This window comes from Periplaneta americana, chromosome 6 (assembly GCF_040183065.1).
Source record: "Periplaneta americana isolate PAMFEO1 chromosome 6, P.americana_PAMFEO1_priV1, whole genome shotgun sequence".
NCBI classification, from domain to species: Eukaryota; Metazoa; Arthropoda; class Insecta; order Blattodea; family Blattidae; genus Periplaneta; species Periplaneta americana.
Window position 1 is genome coordinate 140,944,662 of NC_091122.1, and position 20,028 is coordinate 140,964,689.

A 20,028-nucleotide genomic window follows, 5' to 3' on the forward strand; every position below is an offset into this window, starting at 1 on the left:
ACTATATACTATATAACTCGTTGTCCGCTAGAGTTCTCTCCGATTGCAAGAGGATTCCCGGCAGATGAACGTTACATATGGCTTCCTAGATAATATGAATAAAATGAAATGGAAATTTTTTATTTTAGGTGTAACTACGTTTGTTTGAAATAATGCCCATAAACGTGGATAAATATGTAAATGTTTGAAATCGTATTGTAGTTAAAAACGTTAAAAGTGACTATAAAAGAAACAAGGATGCTCACGTAAGTTTATTACAGGATCTGGTTGTGTTTTCGCCCAAATATCAGCAATGGTTTCTGCAATGGTTGTGAAGCCTTTGACATGTTTCATTGCTTTATTGAATTTCATTGCATTAAAATTAAAAAGTAATGTTTAATTATGCTACGGTGTTAAAATTAAGAAGTGATGTTTACTCATGCTACGGTGTAGTCATTAACTAGAATTCAGGTGGTGGGTGAATTGAATAGAGAATTATAATAAAAATTCCAAAAGTTTATTACCGGTAGTTTAGATTATTCTCTTCTGTGTTAGGTAAATTAGTAATTATTTACTTCTGTGCCAAATTGAACGTTGGCGGACGTCTTCGAGGATCAGTGACAGGTTAGGTTTGGTTTGTTCTAATTTTTTATTCGCCTTGCATATTATACGTTTTTTAGTAGGCATACCAAAAACCTGAACAAATCTAACCTGTCACTGATTCTCGATTATGTTCACCATACTGACTAACGTTCAATTTGGCACCGTAGAACCAAGGACCCGGGTTCGATCCCCTGGCCCGGAGCGAATTTTTCTTTTAAAATATTAAGTGTCAATATTACAAATAAATTCTGTAGGACAAATTAATACATCTATAATACCTTTGGGGAGGCCGAGACGTAGATGGGAGGATAATATTGAAATGGATTTGAGGGAGGTGGGATATGATTATAGAGACTGGATTAATCTTGCACAGAATAGGGACCGATGGTGACCTTATGTGAAGGCAGCAATGAACCTCCGGGTTCCTTAAAAACCATAAGTAAGTAAGTATTATAGCTGTGTAAGTTAAATAGTAAACCTATTCAAGAAGCATTATCAATCAATCTTCTTAATGTATCCAACTGTTTGCTGACAACATAAAGTCCACTGTAGTCTATTCAGTTGTTGTTTTTCACGAGAAATGAGGGGTATTTTGATCAGTGTTCATTATAGATGCCTGTTGCTAGTAGCCACAGTGATATCTCTATCCAGTGCTTTTGCTTCAGTAAAGTCTCATTTTATAAATCTATGGATCAACAATTGGCTCTCTTCTGACAAAGGAAAAATTTTACAGTCTGTACAAAAGAAACCAAATGACTTGGAAATGTACAAAAACTTGCCCAGACATGTTCAAACATTTTTAACAAGAGTCAGAACAGGTCACATTGTCACACAATTGTACCTACACCGATTTCACATTTTTGGTAATCCTACTTGTTTGTGGTGTAATAATAAGAAGCATTATGACAAAGTTGTTATTTCAGTGTACAGTATGTGAAATCTATGTTCATTATTATGTTTTTAACATATTACAAATGTTGGTAATGAAGTATTTTTTAAATAAACCTAAACGGTTTGTTTGCTTCTTTCTCCTGACCATTTTTATACTGCTATTATATCACGAGAAAAATAAATGTGTAATTAATATAAAGAGGCTTTCTGCGTACAGATAAATACAAACACAGACTTGTTTTGTTCTTGCATAATTATTTACTGATGCATGGTATTTATTTCAGAGCTCAGGAATTGGTTCAGTTAAGAGTCAAAGTGGATAAAACTCTTCCCACAAAAGGAACAAAGGATTTTCAGCCCTCACATTCTTGGCTTGAGAAGAAACAAATTCAGACAGCTTTAGATGAAAGAAAAGTATTACTTGAGGAAGAAAGAGTAGAAAAACTGTAAGAATCGTAATTTTATTACCGGCACATATGTTGCACAGAAAGAACTTAAAGAATTACGCATGTAATGCAGCAAATTTTGTGTTGTTAAAATGGTCTTCATTTTCTAGTGTGGAAGGTTATTGAAAAAATAAATCTCTATACAATTGTTTGGTAGGCCTATGTAGTGTAAAGTAAATTTCCTCATATTAGAAAAGACTTACAATAGTAATTGTTGGAAAATTGAAAGTGAGCTGTCAAAATTGAATAATTGGACTTTTTTTTTACTTTCTTATTAGACCAAAGAGAACGTATAGTCCAAATATCGATCTAGAGATTTACACAAAGTACCTATATTATTTAGTGCCTCTGATACCAAAGGAATGTTATTTGACATAATAAAACTCCAGTAGGTGTTATCATTAGTCGATAGATTGAGTACTTTATTTACTGCATAAAAATGTTGAAGAAATATGTCATGTGTTAATTTTCAAAAGTATTTTATTCAAAAAGTACTGTTACATAAGAATGTTTCAAATTGGAAACTTTTTCAGGTAAATACTCTAAATCACGAAAAGATGTAGCCAATGTCATTTACTTGGATCAAGTAATGGGTTGTAGGAATAACATTCGAAAAATTTGGTAAAATGTGGTATATTTGTAATGTACTAATCTCATATAAAAAGGAGCGTATCTTCAGACTCTAATTTTTTAATACAAATACATTTTGTAATGAACTAATCTCATAGGACAAGGGACATATCTTCAGACTGCAATTTTTAAATTTAAATAGATGGTTGTATTTCACCATCGTTTGAGAAAAATGCTTTCAATAAGACTGACAACGAGCAAGTTGGTTCAAATAGTATCATTTGAGATTCCAATTCCAGGGTTTAAATTTAAATAGATGGTTGTATTTCACCATTGTTTGAGAGAAATGCTTTCAATAAAATTGACAACGAGCAAGTTGGTTCAAATAGTATCATTTGAGATTCCAATTCGAGAGGTCCCAGGTTCAAATCCTGTCGTCAGCCAGTCTGACTGGTTTTTCATGATTTCCCTCAGTCACAAAGGCACATGCCAGATGGGAAATTTACATACCATGATTCATCATCATCTCAATCACCAATATCATAAACATTAATCAAAATCTGAAATCAGTTACATGAACAATAGAAACAGGAACTCAGCAGTAGTAAACACGACATACTGGTATAGCTACCCACAGATCCTAAATACGTGATATGACCACATATGTTAAAGAATGTATAAATAAACTTAACAAAAGAAAAAAAAAAGATTCACATTACATTTAACTACCATTTGTAATTATTATTCTCTGTTTTTCTACTTAATAAATACATAATTTGTACACTGATTTTAAAACATTCGTAATTATTAATGTGGATTGAAGGATTCATGCACAACTAAATCATGAATAAAATGAAATGAAATGTGACTTTCAATTGTTTTACTATTACCAACACATGAACTTAAATTTATTTCGAATGCAAACGTTAGTACAGACTAAATTAAGTATCACACTCTTATCAGAACACACTTAACACTCAAATGTTCATTAATAAGTCCATCAGCCATGTTGATCTGTCTGTTCATTGATTCAGCTAATCAGCAAAAGTTCGGTCTCAACCTCTTTCCCAAACTTCATTCACATGATCAATCAGAGCCTCTTTTGTCCTTTCTCTTCTTGATTCCCAGTCACGGACCATAACTTCTCATACAATATGTTCTGTCACATTCAAATCTGCACTTTTGGCTGGCCAGTCAAGAACTAAAATTTCAGGATGATGTTCAAACCACAGCTTAGTTGTCCTAGAAATACGAACATTATTATTGCCCTGCACAAAATGAATCACAGGTACGTCGTCTTCAGGGAAGACTTCGCACACACTATGAAGCATCTAATACCTGGAAATATTCTTCAGAATCCATTCTCGGAGATACCTGGATGATTTCTCCAACTCCTGCAGAAGACATTCAGCCCCAAAATGCAACATTCAATTGTTTAGCTATGATATACTCTAAGTCATATTTGGTATTGTCTTTTTGCCGCAGGAAAATTTTACAATCTTAATCTAATCTTTTTCCTCAGAAATTCCAAAATCCTTGTGATGTTCCTCAAACAAATGTTTCTTTACAACTGCCTTTTTATTATGGCTGCCACAATTATGTAAACATCGTTTTATGGTAGCAGTGTTACATTGAAGATCTAGTTCTCTTTGGATTCTAGCTGCTGTCTGTTTACATTCAAGATTGCTGCTTATTCCTCTGTTGTAGTTTTCTTCGGCTGTCTTGTCTTTTGTCACATTTTAAGGCTTTCTTCCTTGTGATCTTTAAAATGCTTGATCCGGTAGTTTACAGCCTTCACATTTCACTGGACAGCATTTACAATTGAATTTAATGAAAGGATGCTTTCCATATTCCAATGATTCGACCACATGTCACTTCAGAAGTATAAGTCATTTTATTTTGTAAATTAATTTTCAATAATGATTAGATCATACAAAGCCAAGACAAACCTGCTAAATGTTGTTATAATCACAACATAGAATGCCTTCATTATTTCTGTTTATCTTTTGTTTCTCTACCTAAGTCTTCGTGAAATAATATTTTAAATATATTTCCATCTGTCCAGAAAATTGTAATGAACGACAGTGTACAGCAGTGATCGCCAAAAGCTGTGTCGCGACACATGCCCCTGTCTCCACTCAAGCGTAACCATGGCATCATACCTCCACCCTCTGTTTACAGCCTTCACTTTGATATAAGTAAAGACATTTATCAGCATGTAATGTTACAAGTGTGTAGGATAATATGTTTCGATGTCTTTTCGAAAACAGATAGTAAGTAAAAACTTTATTTTAAGGAGCATGGAAGGAAAAGTATTTAGTTTGTGCAGATGGCAAAAATGTGAGATACTTAATTTGTTGTAAAATTTTAAATGAAGTATAAAAGAACAATGTACGTTGTCATTATTTTTCTTGTTATGAAGACTAACACGCTCTTACCTGTAACTTGAATAATAAACGAAAAATAAAAAGTAACGGCTTCTATGTCTTAATTGGGGTAAAATACTTCGATGTTTTTTTCGACGTATGTAGTGTAATTTGTATATTTCATTAATAAATCAACAATAAAAAGTATTGGCTTCTATGTCTTAATTGGTGTAAAATACTTCCACTTTTTTTGTACGTATGAGTGTAATTTGAATATTTCTTTAATAAGTAAACAATAAAAAATATCGGCTTCTATGTCTTAATCGGAGTAAAATACTTCAACGTTTTTTTAAGTATGTAGTGTAATTTACAACTTCGTGACCAGCCTGGTACGTTTTTCTAATTTCAAATTACTGCTGATGTAAAGTACGTGCTCTTTCTATGTTAAATAAGGAAATAAATTTATGTTATTTTATTAATAATACAAAAATTATTAATAGGATAAAAAATTAACATGGAAAAAAGTGTGTATAGTTAATAAGTAGAAGAATATTATATTGCTTTCGTTTTTTGGTCACAGTCCGTCTCTGCACTGTTATTCACTGCATTACCTGAGGAGATACCCACTCAACCCCTCTCCCTGCGATAGTGGTGTGCGGGTTGCATTTCTATTACGTCACAATTTCGTGGTGTTTGGCAACCACTGGTGTACAGTATAACAAAAAAATTATTTTGAATAGGATTAGTTTTTTCACTACACATATACAAATTGAATTACAGTTATGAATAATATTATACATGTGCCCAAGTTGAAAAATGCTGTACTTATTCACTGTACAAATAAGATGATATTAATATGATTGAAAGAATCTTGTATTTTAAATTTTATTATGCAGAATATTTATGTTTGAAATAGGTATACTTACTTTATCTTTATTTTTGTAACAGAGGAACATTAATAAAAGCAGAGTGGGATCCTGAATTGAAAATTGCGGTTGTGACCTGCAATGTTGGTCGACAGTTGAAACACATGGGTCGACAAGTTGGAGGTAAAATCCAACTCTATCCTGAGGAAGCCTTGTTTCTCATGGAAGCGGTGCGTATGTCGTAATAAGTCCAGCATATTTATAATGTAAAAGTTATCAAATACATATAATGTAATTGTCATAACACATACTTTTATTATAATTTTAAACATTGAATAACACTATTATTCGAGGGTTATTAGGATCAAAATGACAGATTTTCACATAACACTGACAGAACTCCGTTTGTAGATGCTAATAATCTGATACCTATGGCATATTTATAGCAGCATATTATATTAAATACAAGAATAAAGACAGATCTATCCAAAAATTATGTTTATTTTATTCTCAAAATATTAAATTGCATTTAAGCAATAACCCAAAGAATATGTAATACTTTTCCTAATATTACAAACTTTCAATTGCTTGCTATGGCTAAACCTTAAAAGATGGATTTAAAAAATGCAATCCTGATTCATCTCTTATACAGTGACATCAAAAACTTTTTCCTTACATTTTTATTGCACCTTGTTTTTTTTACTATACCATGCAGTCTTTCCTTAATTGTAAGTTTTAGTTGTGATGGTAATATTTTACACTGCATAGGTATAATCAAGACATAGTTAAAAATGAAGTTTTTGATGTCACTTTACAACAGCTATGCTGAGAGAATGACACAATAACTTAACAACTGCAAGCGACATTACCCACATATAAACATGTCTATAGGAAGGAGTTTTAAAACAGAATATATACTGTATGACACTATAGGAAAAGAAAACGTGAAGAGAAAGATAATTCTCAATGTAGTAGTAAATGTATCCAAACAAAGAAACACTAATGCTTAATATGTACGTGATATGTAGCTCAAGCAAAAACACTAAAAACATTTGCTTCAACTTTCCCTGCACCATGTTAATGTCAAAGTAAATTTGTTTTAATACAAAATCTAATTAATGTTTTCAATGCTAAATTCCCTAATCATTATGTACTAATTCTGATTCATGGAGATTTAAATATCAATCGTTTTATTTTGTTGGTTTTTATATTTGTTATATCAATGCTCTCTCAATTAATATCACTCAATAAAAGAATTGTATTCCAATGGATACCATCCCATTGTGGAATCCTGGGAAACGAGAATGCGGATGCTTTAGCAAAGAAGGGCAGCACTGCTACTTACAGACCTGTTACTAAATGTACGTATTACTCTGTGAAGAGATTTATTAAATCTACATACTTAGACTTCAACAAACAAAATTTGATAACCCAATCCCAAGGGAAAAAATGGAACTCTCTGCATCAAAATCCACAGTTAATTCCCGATTTACCACTAAAATCGTCTGTAGCTGCATTTAGATTGACAACAGGCCATGATTGTTTGGCTAAACACCTGCATAGAATTGGAATATATCAGTCCCCTAACTGCCCATTGTGCAACTCAAACCAAGGAATGGATTCGCAACACCTCAAAATCTGTGCTTCATTGGCTGGTCATGATCATATCTTTGAAAAATATTGGAGTGCAAGAGGTCAAATGACTTTATTGTCAAACGCCTGGCATTAGAAAACAACAACAACATATTTGTTATGTCAGCTGCCATGGCGGTCTAGTGGCTAAAGTGCTGGACTTATAATCGTGTGGACCTAGGTTCGATGCCTGGCGTATTCCTGATTTATAACTTGCATTAGGATAGCCCATGGTCCAGGTAACACAGGAGTTTTCTCTGGGGACTCAGATTCCCCTTTGGCATACAAACAAATCTCCATCCTCATCTCACTGCAGTTGTATCGTAGACCAGTCTCCTATGACACACCCTAAGCAACAACTCTGTCGGTAAATTGGCCTACACAACTGGCTTCATATGGGTGAACACGAACATTCGAGTACCCTCCAGTAGTTAACAAAATACATATTTGTTATATCAGTATTTTTAATTATTATCCCTAATTTAATTAGAACTTTAATGGTAAATTAAGTAAAATAATATGTAGTAAAATCTTACATTGAGTTCTTACTGACAATTACTTCTTGTTCTAAAGGATTATCACAGAGAAATTAACATATGTTAATACATGAATAAATAGAATCTACCTATTGCACATATCGTCCTTTATTCAAAGATATATTTTTTATCTACCAGCGAAGGAAAGTTGCCATTATGTATCTATGAACTGCTGGTTCCTGATGTTAAATTAAGAATGGTGAAAAATGAATAGAATATTTTACAAATATATGCATTAATTTATTCTGTATATGTAATTCATGTATAAATATGTCGAACATTTTCTGTAAACTATTTACTACAGTTTCTCCTTAACGTATATGTATATTAGTTTTCTTTCAATGTTATATTGTGTTTATTATCATATCACATCCCACAGAGATTCACTGCTATTGGGAAGATAAAAGAAAAAAAAGAGGAAGATAAATTGCAATGCTGACTTTAAAATCTATCAAAAAGAATGTTATTGCATAACATTACTGTTTTAGTAGGTATTGTATGTTATACTTTTTCTCTTTCACAATCATTTCTTAATAACTTGTTTTTTTTTCTCTCTAGAACTGCCTAGAGCTAATGTACAGTGGAGTAACAATGAGCATTCAGCAAGCTTTCAGTATGCTTCTGAGTGCTGACACAGGCTGCACATTCAATGAATATCAAACTTATGCACATCTTGTACGTCAAGGATATAATCTTCTTAGACACTGCAAATCTATTCAAGCTACTCAATATGAGCGACAAATACGACTTCATCAGCACACAGTTGGCCAAAAGCATCGTAAGATGAAAGAAGATATTTCATCTCAAGAAATAGTTGTAGAAGATAGTAGCAATGGCTCCAAAAACTATATTGATGTGATAGATTCATCTTTGAAGAATGGAAAATTGCAAAATAATGTCAAACCAGAGGAACTTGAAATTATTGATGTAGAAACTATAGAAATTGTTGATATGAGTGACGACATTTTACCTGGTTTGGTTAATACGAATAAACAAGGTGGAATGGAGGAAACATCTAACAAAGAGAAATCTGTAAATAATTTTGTTAATTCACAAACAAATTTGAGAATAGAGATAGAAGAAACAAATAGTGTCTCCAACGCAAATGAAAATGTTACTCAAAGCGATGAGCAAGAACATGTTAATGATAATTTAATAGTGTCAAAAGAAAATACAACATCTTTAGGAAATGAATGTAGAGGTACTAGTGAGAGTTGTGAAAATAATCTTGAAGTAACAACATCAAAACCAATTGATACTGATCACCATCTGACAGAACTCAGATATGCAACAAAGGACAAAGTGGATGTTGAAAGTGATAGACACATTAGCTCAGTAGATTTGCAAAACAATAGTCATGTAGGTAGTAGTGAATCTGTTAAAAGTGATGAAAATAATGAACTCCCTAATATGAATAGAGAGTTGCTTGCAAAGACAACTGATGACACAAACTTCACTAGAAAAGAATCAGAAAGTAGTGTAACTTCTCAAGAGAGACACTCCCCAAAAGAAATAAACATGGCTGAAACCACACTACTTAATATAAAAAATGGAAAAAATTGTAATAAGACTAGTTCAGAATCATGTAAAGAGGAAAATGAAGCAACCGATATCATAATTGTTGATGATACTATGGGAGATGTTGGTCACGTAGAGGTAGGCAGTAATGGCAATGAAGAAACATTGTCACATGAAACGAAAAGGCTGCAAAATGAAGGAGAAATATTAAAGAACTCTGAGAAAGATATTTCACCTGATACTGATGTTGTAGACATTAGTGACAACAGTCAGACTTCACAACCAGAGGTAAAACTTGAAACTTTGTCCAAGACTAAGAAAAGTAGTATTCAAAACAAAACTTCGTCAGATATTAATGATGATATTGAAATTGTCAATATAGTTGATGTAAAAAGCGATACTGATAGCGAAATTGTTGAGGTGAATCAAAATGAAATTTGCATAGCATCTACTACATCTTCCAATTCTCAAGTAAACTATGGACGTAGGAAGTCGTATAAGAAAAACGAGAAAATCTCTGTTGTGAAAAATGAATCCACATTGAAAAATATAAGTACAATGAAACCAAATATTATTAATATTGATGGTCAACCTGTGAATAATAACAAACAGTTAATTGGAAATAGAAGAAAAGTAACTAACATCCAGTTGAAACAAGACGAGTTAGAAATTACACCCAGCATTATAGATATTTCAGAAGATGAAGTGAAACAGGGTAATTTTAAAGTGGACGATGGTAACTCCATCTGCAACAATGAGATTGAGATTGTTGATCTAGAGGATGAAGACAGCAAAAATCAACTCTCATGGGAGGAAGAGAGAAGTAGGATTTTAGACTCGATTCCTAGCATTGAAGGGAAATTTGTCATACATGTGAAAGTGCCTAATAAAGATCTTCTACCACAAAACGTTTGCCCCCAAAAGCAAGACTATTATATTCAAAGATGGCGACTTAATGCACCAGGTATTGGTGGAAAAGAAAACGAGAATTGGTCACATAACAGAAATCGTCCTTGGGAAGTTGATCATTCTACAGCCGATGATGGCCAAATCAATCCATGGATTCAAAATCCTCTTGGTGGTGGAGGAAACATGTTCGGTGCAGCAGGTGCTTGGAATAATAATTCATCCTCCTTATTGAGACCTTCTGCTAATGAGAATTACCAGTCTTCATTTCCTGGAATATTGCAATTACAAAATATCTTTCAGCAAGCTGCTACTATGCTATCAGTTCTTGGAAATCCTGCGTGGGCACACAGTGGGATGTTTGGTATGCCTGCACATCCAGCCATGCCTCACCATTCTAGATTCACATATGGCCATCGTCCATCTTGGCATTATCAGACAAGGCCATATTATCGTCGACCATATTATAAAAAAAGAAGAAGATATGAACCGCAATATAACTGTACATCCACCGGACTTGGAGACCAGCATTTCACAAATCAATGTAATGGCAGGAACGACATGATTCCTCTTAGAGTTGAAAATAATGATAGCGAAAATAAAGAAAGAAAACCCATTAGAAATGATGAACAAGAGGATGATAATGATGATGACGTAATTGTTTGTGTGTCAAGCCCAATAAAAGTGGATATTGAGCAAGAAGAATGGATCTCACGCGAAAGTCAAGGGTGTGACAACAGTCAAAACGGTATAGCTGCAAGAAATAACGAAAAACATCGCAAACGTAGGGCATCAGAGAATCCAAGATTATTTGATCCTCCAAAAAAATTAAGGGGATTTATTGAAAAACTGAGACTAGAAACAAAAGAGGAAATAAAAAATAAATCTCGCAAGGTTGAAACTCAGGGAAATGAAGCTCAACAAGATGTATTACTACAGGATAATGTCTCTCCTGGTGATGTCAAAAGCTGGAGAGATCTCAAAACTGTTATGCAAGTTGTGACATTGGAATCAAGTAGTGAAGACGAAGATGATGTGTACATAGTTGTAGATGATATTCAGGGACCTGCATTAAGAGTCAATGAGCCTTTGGTTCAGCCAGGAGATTGCAGAGACATAGGTATTCCTTTTTAATTTTATTAAATGCATGAGATATATATATATATATATAAGTTCTCATTTTGAAATGGTAATAAGTTTGTCAAATTTTTAGATTCCATAAAAATAAAAACACCAATTTGTTCGTAAAGAAATGGAATTTTATTAAAACACAAAAAAATTAAATATGACCACCACCGTGTTGTTCAATAAGAAATAGTCTTTCTTCTATGCTATAAACAGCACTAGTAAGCACATTCCTAGGGATGTTTTCAATGACATCCGATATTAACTGTTTCAGTTCCTCATGTGTAGTAGGTCTATTAAGAAATACCTTTTCTTTTCGATAATCCCATTACCAGTAGTCAGCTGGATTTGTCTGGTGACGCAGAAGGCCAATTGTTCGGAAAATGACTACTAATTAAACGATCACCATATGTGTTGTGCAATAGTGTTTCTACATTATTGTGTATGTGAGGTGGAGCGCCATCTTGCATGAAAACAATGTTTTCAATTTCATGTTTTTGTAACGCTGGTATTGCAAAGTCTTGCAACATTTGAAAATATGGCTGCCCGGTTAACATCACTATTTTTGTTTGTCCATTTTCAATTTCTTCATAGAAATACGATCCTATTGTGAAATGTGACATAAAACTACACTAGACAGTAACCTTGTAAAGGCAGTGGTGATATTCAAAAAGTTTAACAACCAGTTCTCTCATGTGTACCTACATATGTTAAACATATACGGTATATGTCCATGGTAATTGCAAATATTACCTAGAAATAATTTAACAACTGGTTCATCCGAACCAGTGCGAATTGGCCGAATATCACCACTGTGTAAAGGTAAACCATTTTAAAAATTATTAAAACTACTCTCCTACTGCCATCTGTATTCTGAACAACAATTATTGTTTATACAAGTGTGACAGTTACCATAGCAACGAAACACGCTTCGATAATAGCCCCAAACCTTTTAAACAGTACCTGTATGAAACCAAATTGCTGATATGTACAGAAGATACAGCTATTTCAAAATGGGAACTTACTTTTGAATAATCTTATTCTGTATGTCGGAGGAACTTAACATTATATTGGATCTCATGGTGTATCATTCCACAATTAGAATTACTGTATAATCTCGAATACCACCTGCACCGAATAAGACCCACAAAATTCAGAACAATGTACATATGAGACCACAATATGAAAGGCTTGAATAAGACCCAGACCTGATATTCAGAAGCAATATAAAAAAAAGAAGTGCGGGCAATATTCAGGATTATGTGGTATATGGTATTTTTAATTAATTTCTGATCACTGATCTGTTACTGTATACATGTCATTTATAAACTTCATTGACAACTTTATTTGTTCCTATGAAATAGAACATGATTATGATTATTGTGAAATTAAAAGTGTAAGCCATTTCTGACGTCATACATCAGAAGACATGCATTAGTGTTTTTTCACATAATTTAGCTCCTGCATTCTGCACTTGAAAATGTAAATCTATCAATGTGCTTTATTAAATCTATTTCTAAAATATTCTGTTTATTTGTTTGTTACATTATTATAGATTCCATCTTAAAAAGGCTTCAGATTATCAAATCAGTTAGCAGAGATGAAGAAAAACAAGTTGAGACAAATAAAAGACTGAAGATCAGTTTCGACCTTTACATGCCTACTGGAACATTCCGCAAAGCTAGTCCTGGCCTTCCAAACTACAGAATCATTGTCGTAGGGTATGTATATCATATTTAATAGTTCTAAGCACAAAAACAATTCAAACCCTTATACAGTACATTTATCGAATATATCAGTCCCCTAACTGCCCATTGTGCAACTCAAACCAAGAAATGGATTCGGAACACCTTAAAATCTGTGCTTCAGTGGCTGACCATGATAATATCTTTGAAAAATATTGGAGTGCAAGAGGTCAAATGACTATTGTCAAATGCCTAGCATTAAAAACAACAACAACATTTATCGAATATATATATATATACACACAAGCTCATTTATCTATGGGATTATACAAAACTCATATACTTTAAATTTTTTAAACAGTTAAAATGAAGTTTACCGTATTTGCTCGCGTAATTTGCGCACCCTAATTTAATTTTTAAGGGATTATTTTGAACTTTATTTTTGGTCCGTGTATTTTGCGCACACATTTTATGTACATATTTTTTTCAGTGTAGTAGGGATTACGTACATATTTTTTTCAGTGTAGTAGGGATTTCCCTTCCCTACAGTCCATCGTAGGTCATTCACCAGCAACTGAAGTACCTGCTTCAGAAAGAAACCCCAAAGTCCCGCTACTTTAACAATGCTTGTCCTTGGTAGAGACAAGTTACTGGTATAGAAAATTAGCCCTACCGTAAATACTTACCTATACATATACTAATTGAGATAAACTCAGAAAAGGACCTCTTATTTGAAAAATCCGCATATTTTACGCACCCCAATTTTTCAGTGGCCAAAGTTAATTAAAAAGTGCGCAAATTACGCGAGCAAATACGGTATATAAAAATAAAAACATTATTATTTTACCAATGTGGTGTATTTACGTAAAAAGCGATTAATATAAAATTCAAACATCACCTCTTCTCCCTCCCCCAATCATTTAGTCCCTCTCAGACTTTGTATGCGATTAAGAAAAATCCAATATGATCTCGATGTCTAAAGTAATGTCATTGCTTCAGTCTTTAGTATTGCAAAGGTGATAAAACAAAAACTCTGTTTGCATAACACAGTTGCCAGAAATCATTGGGCTCATATCTGGTGATTATGAAATTTTCATTAATTTCTTAGGCTTCTTGTAAAACAATCGCAGAATTTACGTTACCGGTATGTAGACTTTTTTTTTTACGTGCCACAGACCAGCCTCTTCAAATTTTTCAGCAGGCTGATCCGACAAATTTAGTTGTTTTTAACTTAATTTATCGAGAAAGTATTCACACGAAATAGAAAATAACTGTAGAGTATTTGAAACCTTAGTAAAAGAATACAAAAAGATGATTTATTTGAAATTTGTTCTTACAACTTCTTATTCTTTCTTATACAATTACTCGTATGTATTCAGAAATGTGTAGTTTTTAAAGTTATAATTTGTTAAATGGAAGAATATATCTCAAATTGAAAAATAAATGTTTTAGAGTATAAATGGATGTACATTATGTATGGAACTCTCTGCATCAAAATCCACAGTTAATTCCCGATTTGCCACGAAAATTGTCTGTAGCTGCATTTAGATTGGCAACAGGCCATGATTGTTTGGCCAAACACCTGCATAGAATTGGAATATATCAGTCCCCTAACTGTCCATTGTGCAACTCAAACCAAGAAATGGATTCGGAACATCTCAAAATCTGTGCTTCAGTGGCTGGTCATGATAATATCTTTGAAAAATATTGGATTGCAAGAGGTCAAATGACTTTATTGTCAAACGCCTGGCATTAGAAAACAACAACAACATTGTGTGACAGATAAATGTAACTGTTTGAGAAAGAGGTGAAGGTTGGCATAGGTGCTGAATATTGTCTTTAATAAATTTTTGCATGCTCTTGCTATATAGCAGAGATCCTTACAGATGAGGATGTAGTAAAATTGATCACCAGTATGTTTGTGTGGTCATGTGCATGTAACACTTATTTTGAGACTATTTTCACTTTTAGCTTTAAGCAAATATTGTAGCTTTTAAACATAATACTGAGTGGTCCAGTCGGCAACTGACCACCATATGGCGTTGGCACTAATAGTAGTGGGCTAGGTCAGAACAAGGCTGATCTGTACATGCACAAGGCAACAACTATTCAGTTCAGTGCATGTTTCCATATGGCCAAGACGTGTTACTAGCTTTTTTGTGCTTATGTGAATTTTTAACAAAGCTAGATGTCTCAATTTAAGTAGTCCAAGTGACCGAGTTTTCATAGTATATTAATGGAGTTGGCACATGAATTTTAGATGCGATTCAGAGTTTCTTTCCCCTGATGTTAAGGTACGGTCACACGTCGCTACTTTTGCAGCGCTGCAGTGCAAAAAACTGCGCAACTCTTGTACTGCGACGTACGAACAACGGTGCAACCCAAAAAGTAGCGGCTGCCGAACCTGCTGCCCGCTACTTTTCCATGCTGCGCGCAGCTTGAAAGTAGCGACGTGTGAACAGGGTTCTCAGGGTTGCAGCTGCAGCATTTTTGATATCAGTTTTGTTGAAACTTTTGCTGCGGTTGCAACCAGTGTTGCCACCCAAATGTACCAATGATACTTTTATTGTTTGAATATATTTTAATGTTAAATGTGATTAAGCTTTATAGTAAAAATAATGTCAATTTCTGAATACTAGATACGACAGAAAAGCAAATAATAGATAAGGAAGCTTTCGCATGAGTTTCTTAATAATGCGAACATAACCACAAAATGTATATTGAGAAGTCAACACGGAGATGGAAACCTGCAGCATGACTGCGGCTGCAAAAGTAGTGCCTTGTGTGTGAACAGACTCGCAACCTCCAGTTGCAACTTTTGCAGCACTCGGGTTGCGCAGCACGAAAAGTAGCATGCAGCACGCTACTTTTGGCTTACGTGTGAACACGACACGCAACTTTTGCAGCTGCAGTACAAAAGTTGCACTGCAAAAGTAGGGATGTGTGACCGTACCTTTAGGATTCCACTCTGTTCTTATGAATACATTTTAGGAGACTGGAAGTGTTAGAAATAAAAAAAAACTTAAATGCAAGTGAAGAGTACTAGCCAACGAGACTTTGGGTGGCATTGGCTTTTGATTGGAAAATTTCCCTTACGAAATTGCTTTGGCGCATTTCACAACAAATGGGTGTTTCATAATAAGATTCCATGCAAATCATAACAAATGGGTGTTTCATATGGTTCCATGCAAAGTGCTAGAAAGTTATTAAAGTTAAAACTGTATAAAATGACTGTGGTACAGGAACTATGATCTGGTGATCCTGAACAGACAGTAAGTACAAACATTTTCGAATGTGCATATTTAATAATTTGTTATGGAATTGGTTGCTACTGCATTGCCAGCATGTACTGCTTGCCCACCAATAGTCAATTGCTGACTGGATCACTTATTATCTTCTTATATGTATAATATTATCAACTGAGCAAGAGTTTTGTAGTATCTTATACACTTGTGTAATCTTTGTTTTAGGTATGAAGATCCTATAGCTGAACCAAGAGAGATAATTTCGCTCTTGAAAACTTTTGAAGATAATGTGCCTCTCCTGTTTGCCATTGTTCTTCCTGACACGGTCACATTCCTTCAGTTTGGCAGTGTTAATCTCCCTGTTGAGACATTTCGTCCATGAAACTGAGGTCTTTTATAATTTCAGTAACGTACTTGATGAATTAATCTTTTTATATTTATTTATATTTTATACAAGGTATCTGAAAGATCACAGAGAGATGTAAGATCTTATCCAAGTAGTTTATACACAGTATTTGCGATACAGCATTACAAACACAGTTGTCACATGTACAGTGTATGTGGAAATATTTCATTTTTATAAGTAATTTATTTCTAGCTTCAAGCAAAATTCATGTTATGTGACCTTTTAGGCTAGTGTTAAGAAAGAGATTTTTGTTTGTTTGACTGTGTCCTGGGACTAACATTTCAAAGTTTTCAGAACTATATACAGTAGAACCTCTATTATCCGTAGTAATGAAGGGGGTAGACTGAACAGTCAATTGAAAAAATCGGATAATCCGTACCATAAAAAGTTTTCGTAAACTAACTACATAATAGTTTCCTAATTTCCTCCATGGTCTTTTCTTTTAATACGCTAGGTAGTGGATCAGAAGTTCAATGATTTAAGTCTGGTTTTTTTTTAAGTCAGTTATTAAAACATTATTTATTGTACTAAAGTCTGGTTTTCAACGATGGGTTTTTAATGGCTAAGGAAACTCCTTATGACAACTGTCTGTGGAAACATAGGAATAGTAGAGGTCTCATGTTGTAGATTTACAAATTTTATGCAGTTTATATTTTATTTTTAGAATAGGTATCTCAGCTTCACCAATGTGTGTCCTGTGTAACGATCCAGCAGAAATGAATGAAGATCACTTGAAGACCTGTGAAGCATTAAGATCAGAAGAAACTACAGTTCAAAAGTATTGGAAAGCACGATTGCTATTGGCTTCATTGCCAGATGCAAGTCACTAGACAACAACAACAACAACATATTTTATTTTTCATTAGTCTGAATCGCGTACAGTTGTAATTCCTATCTTATATTGTGATGTGAAATGAACCACATTTTCTCTTCTCCCAAACCACTTAATTACTTGCACTGTTTGCCGTAGTACAACTTTTTTTTTTCTTTTGACGCTTGTAGAAGATATTTTGGATAGAAGTTAGACAGTACGGCCATGTTGCGTAAGGGTAAAGATTTATAAAAAAAAAACACTCGTACTAATATAATGTACAGTACTTCATATTTTTTTCTGCGAGCGAGAAAGACAGTCAGATAATCCACCAATCGGTTAATAGGGTGATGCATAATCGGGGTTTTACTGTATAGGTACCCTCATCAAAGGAGTTGCCTACTCTGTTGGATTCAGTTGTTTGGAGTAGCCAGATATAATGAGCCCAAGAGACTAGGGAAGTCAGACCTGATGATGGATCCTGCCTGTAGTTCCAAAACGTTGAAAATGTTCAGTTCCAGAAAATAGTGGAATACCCAAAAGTCTGTTCCAAGAGACATAATATTTTATAATAAGTTCCACTGCTGTTGTATATATGTCTATATATACACACATAAAAGCATATATATATGGCTTCATCGCCAAGTGTCTGACATTAGAAGACTTCTATGAACGTAATATACTATTACAACAAACTGTTTGAATTGAATTAAGACAATGGATGAAAAGATAATGGATAAGTGTTATGGTTCCCAAAGACTTTTTTTCTTGAATTTGACTTCCCAACCCAGATATAATCCCCCAGAGACCAAGGAAAACAGCAGTTGCAGCCTTCAGACTATTGACAAATCATGACTGTCTAGCAAGTCATCTCTACAGAATACGTACCTCAGCTTCACCAATATGTGTCCTGTGTAACGATCCAGCAGAAATGAATGAAGATCACTTGAAGACCTGTGAAGCATTAAGATCAAAAGAAACTACAGTTCAGAAGTATTGGAAACCACGACTGCTAATGGCTTCATTGCCAGATGCAAGGCACTAGACAACAACAACAACTAATGATCAAATTTTAAATTTCTTTAAATCTCTTTTGTCTGTCATCACATCATCTCAGATAAAACTTACAACACCTTTCTTCTCTCTCACTTACGCGTGGTATTATAAACAAACTGAGACAATATTTAATATTAATGGAATTACACTGCATAGTTTTAAGAGAATGATATTAATTTAAAATAAAATTAATTGAAACATTTCACATTCTCTGAATTTCTTTTTCTATAGGTGTGAACTATTGCTTAATGAAACTGTGGAACATGAAATGGTACCTTGTTTTAGGCCATCCTACAAAGCTATCCACAATTATTTAAATGATTTTAGCGTTGTAAGTCGTTGTAGACCATGTAAATACCCTTTAAATGTTTTAAACTATGTAATCCATCTCCTCACATAGACTACTGATTCTAATTTCGTAAGAAATGCATTTATCTGTTGATGAAAAATATGGCTGTCTGGAATAAAAATAATAATGTGCTGTTTAACAGTTTTATTGAATATGATCTCTATTTTGAATAGTGATGGGGTGTGATTTGCAGACCTGTGATTTTGTCGCTGTGATAGGTTTGTCACTGGTTCCGACTGTGGTTACAGTTTCAAAGTCACAGCTCTGAGAAATCGCCATCTCAGGCAGATACATGATTCTTAGGTATGGAAACTGATGTACGTATATGACAGCTCCAGAGTGCAATAACTTCAAATCAGAAGATTTATTTGAAGGGATAACATACGTGGGATCTAATTAACTATCATCCCACTTCAGAGGTTAACGAGGGCATTTCTTTGATACTGAAACTGTTATCTTCTATATTCTTCCACAAATGACTTACCTTTGTAAACATTCTTGGGGGACATCGCAGACAACACAGGCCAGAATGTAGTTTGTTTTTAATATACTCCATGACAGGGGTATATTAATTCAATTTTCAGAAGAGAGGGGTGACATTTTCACATTAGCTGTGGGAACAAACATAAGTGCCAACAGCATATGTGTCAGTCTTCAGAATTATATGCTTCTTGCAAACCTAAATTCTAAATATGCCTGTACACTGATTTTGCCAAATGAAAAAAACAACAGGAGACTGACAATCCTGGAAAATCTCTTAAACTCACATTAATTATACTCGTCTCAAAATCACACATATGAGTACGTGCTTGGATTACAAAATTTTGAGAAGCTGACAACACTCCTCGGAGAACGGCGACGTACTGTGCCTCCTCTTTAGAGGACAACAAGGTATAAGTGAAAGGTAAGGATAATATTTTTTCATCATCTTCAGGATATTGTCCAGTTCTGTTCACTATACCTGTAACAGTTAATAACTGAGTAAATATTGAAGGACATACCTTAAAGTACCATCGAGATACACTTTATAATTTTTTG

At 33.9% G+C, this 20,028-nt stretch overlaps 1 protein-coding gene across 1 annotated transcript; it reads left to right on the plus strand.

Annotated features, from left to right (window-relative positions):
• Nucleotides 1–34: 34 nt before the first annotated feature.
• Nucleotides 35–19,134, plus strand: Tsen54 (tRNA splicing endonuclease subunit 54). Its single transcript, XM_069829123.1, has 6 exons — nt 35–245; nt 1,758–1,919; nt 5,804–5,951; nt 8,448–11,433; nt 12,994–13,159; nt 16,594–19,134. Exons 1-6 carry the CDS (start codon nt 238–240, stop codon nt 16,748–16,750), a joined length of 3,627 nt encoding a protein of 1,208 aa, XP_069685224.1. The 5' UTR covers nt 35–237; the 3' UTR covers nt 16,751–19,134.
• Nucleotides 19,135–20,028: the final 894 nt, after the last annotated feature.

What these genes read in the sequence shown, in the direction of transcription:
- Tsen54 (XM_069829123.1), top strand. An exon ending in CCTTGTTTCTCATGGAAGCG is followed by an intron (nt 5,952 to 8,447) that starts GTGCGTATGTCG and finishes TTTTCTCTCTAG; the next exon opens with AACTGCCTAGAGCTAATGTA. An exon ending in TACAGAATCATTGTCGTAGG is followed by an intron (nt 13,160 to 16,593) that starts GTATGTATATCA and finishes TCTTTGTTTTAG; the next exon opens with GTATGAAGATCCTATAGCTG.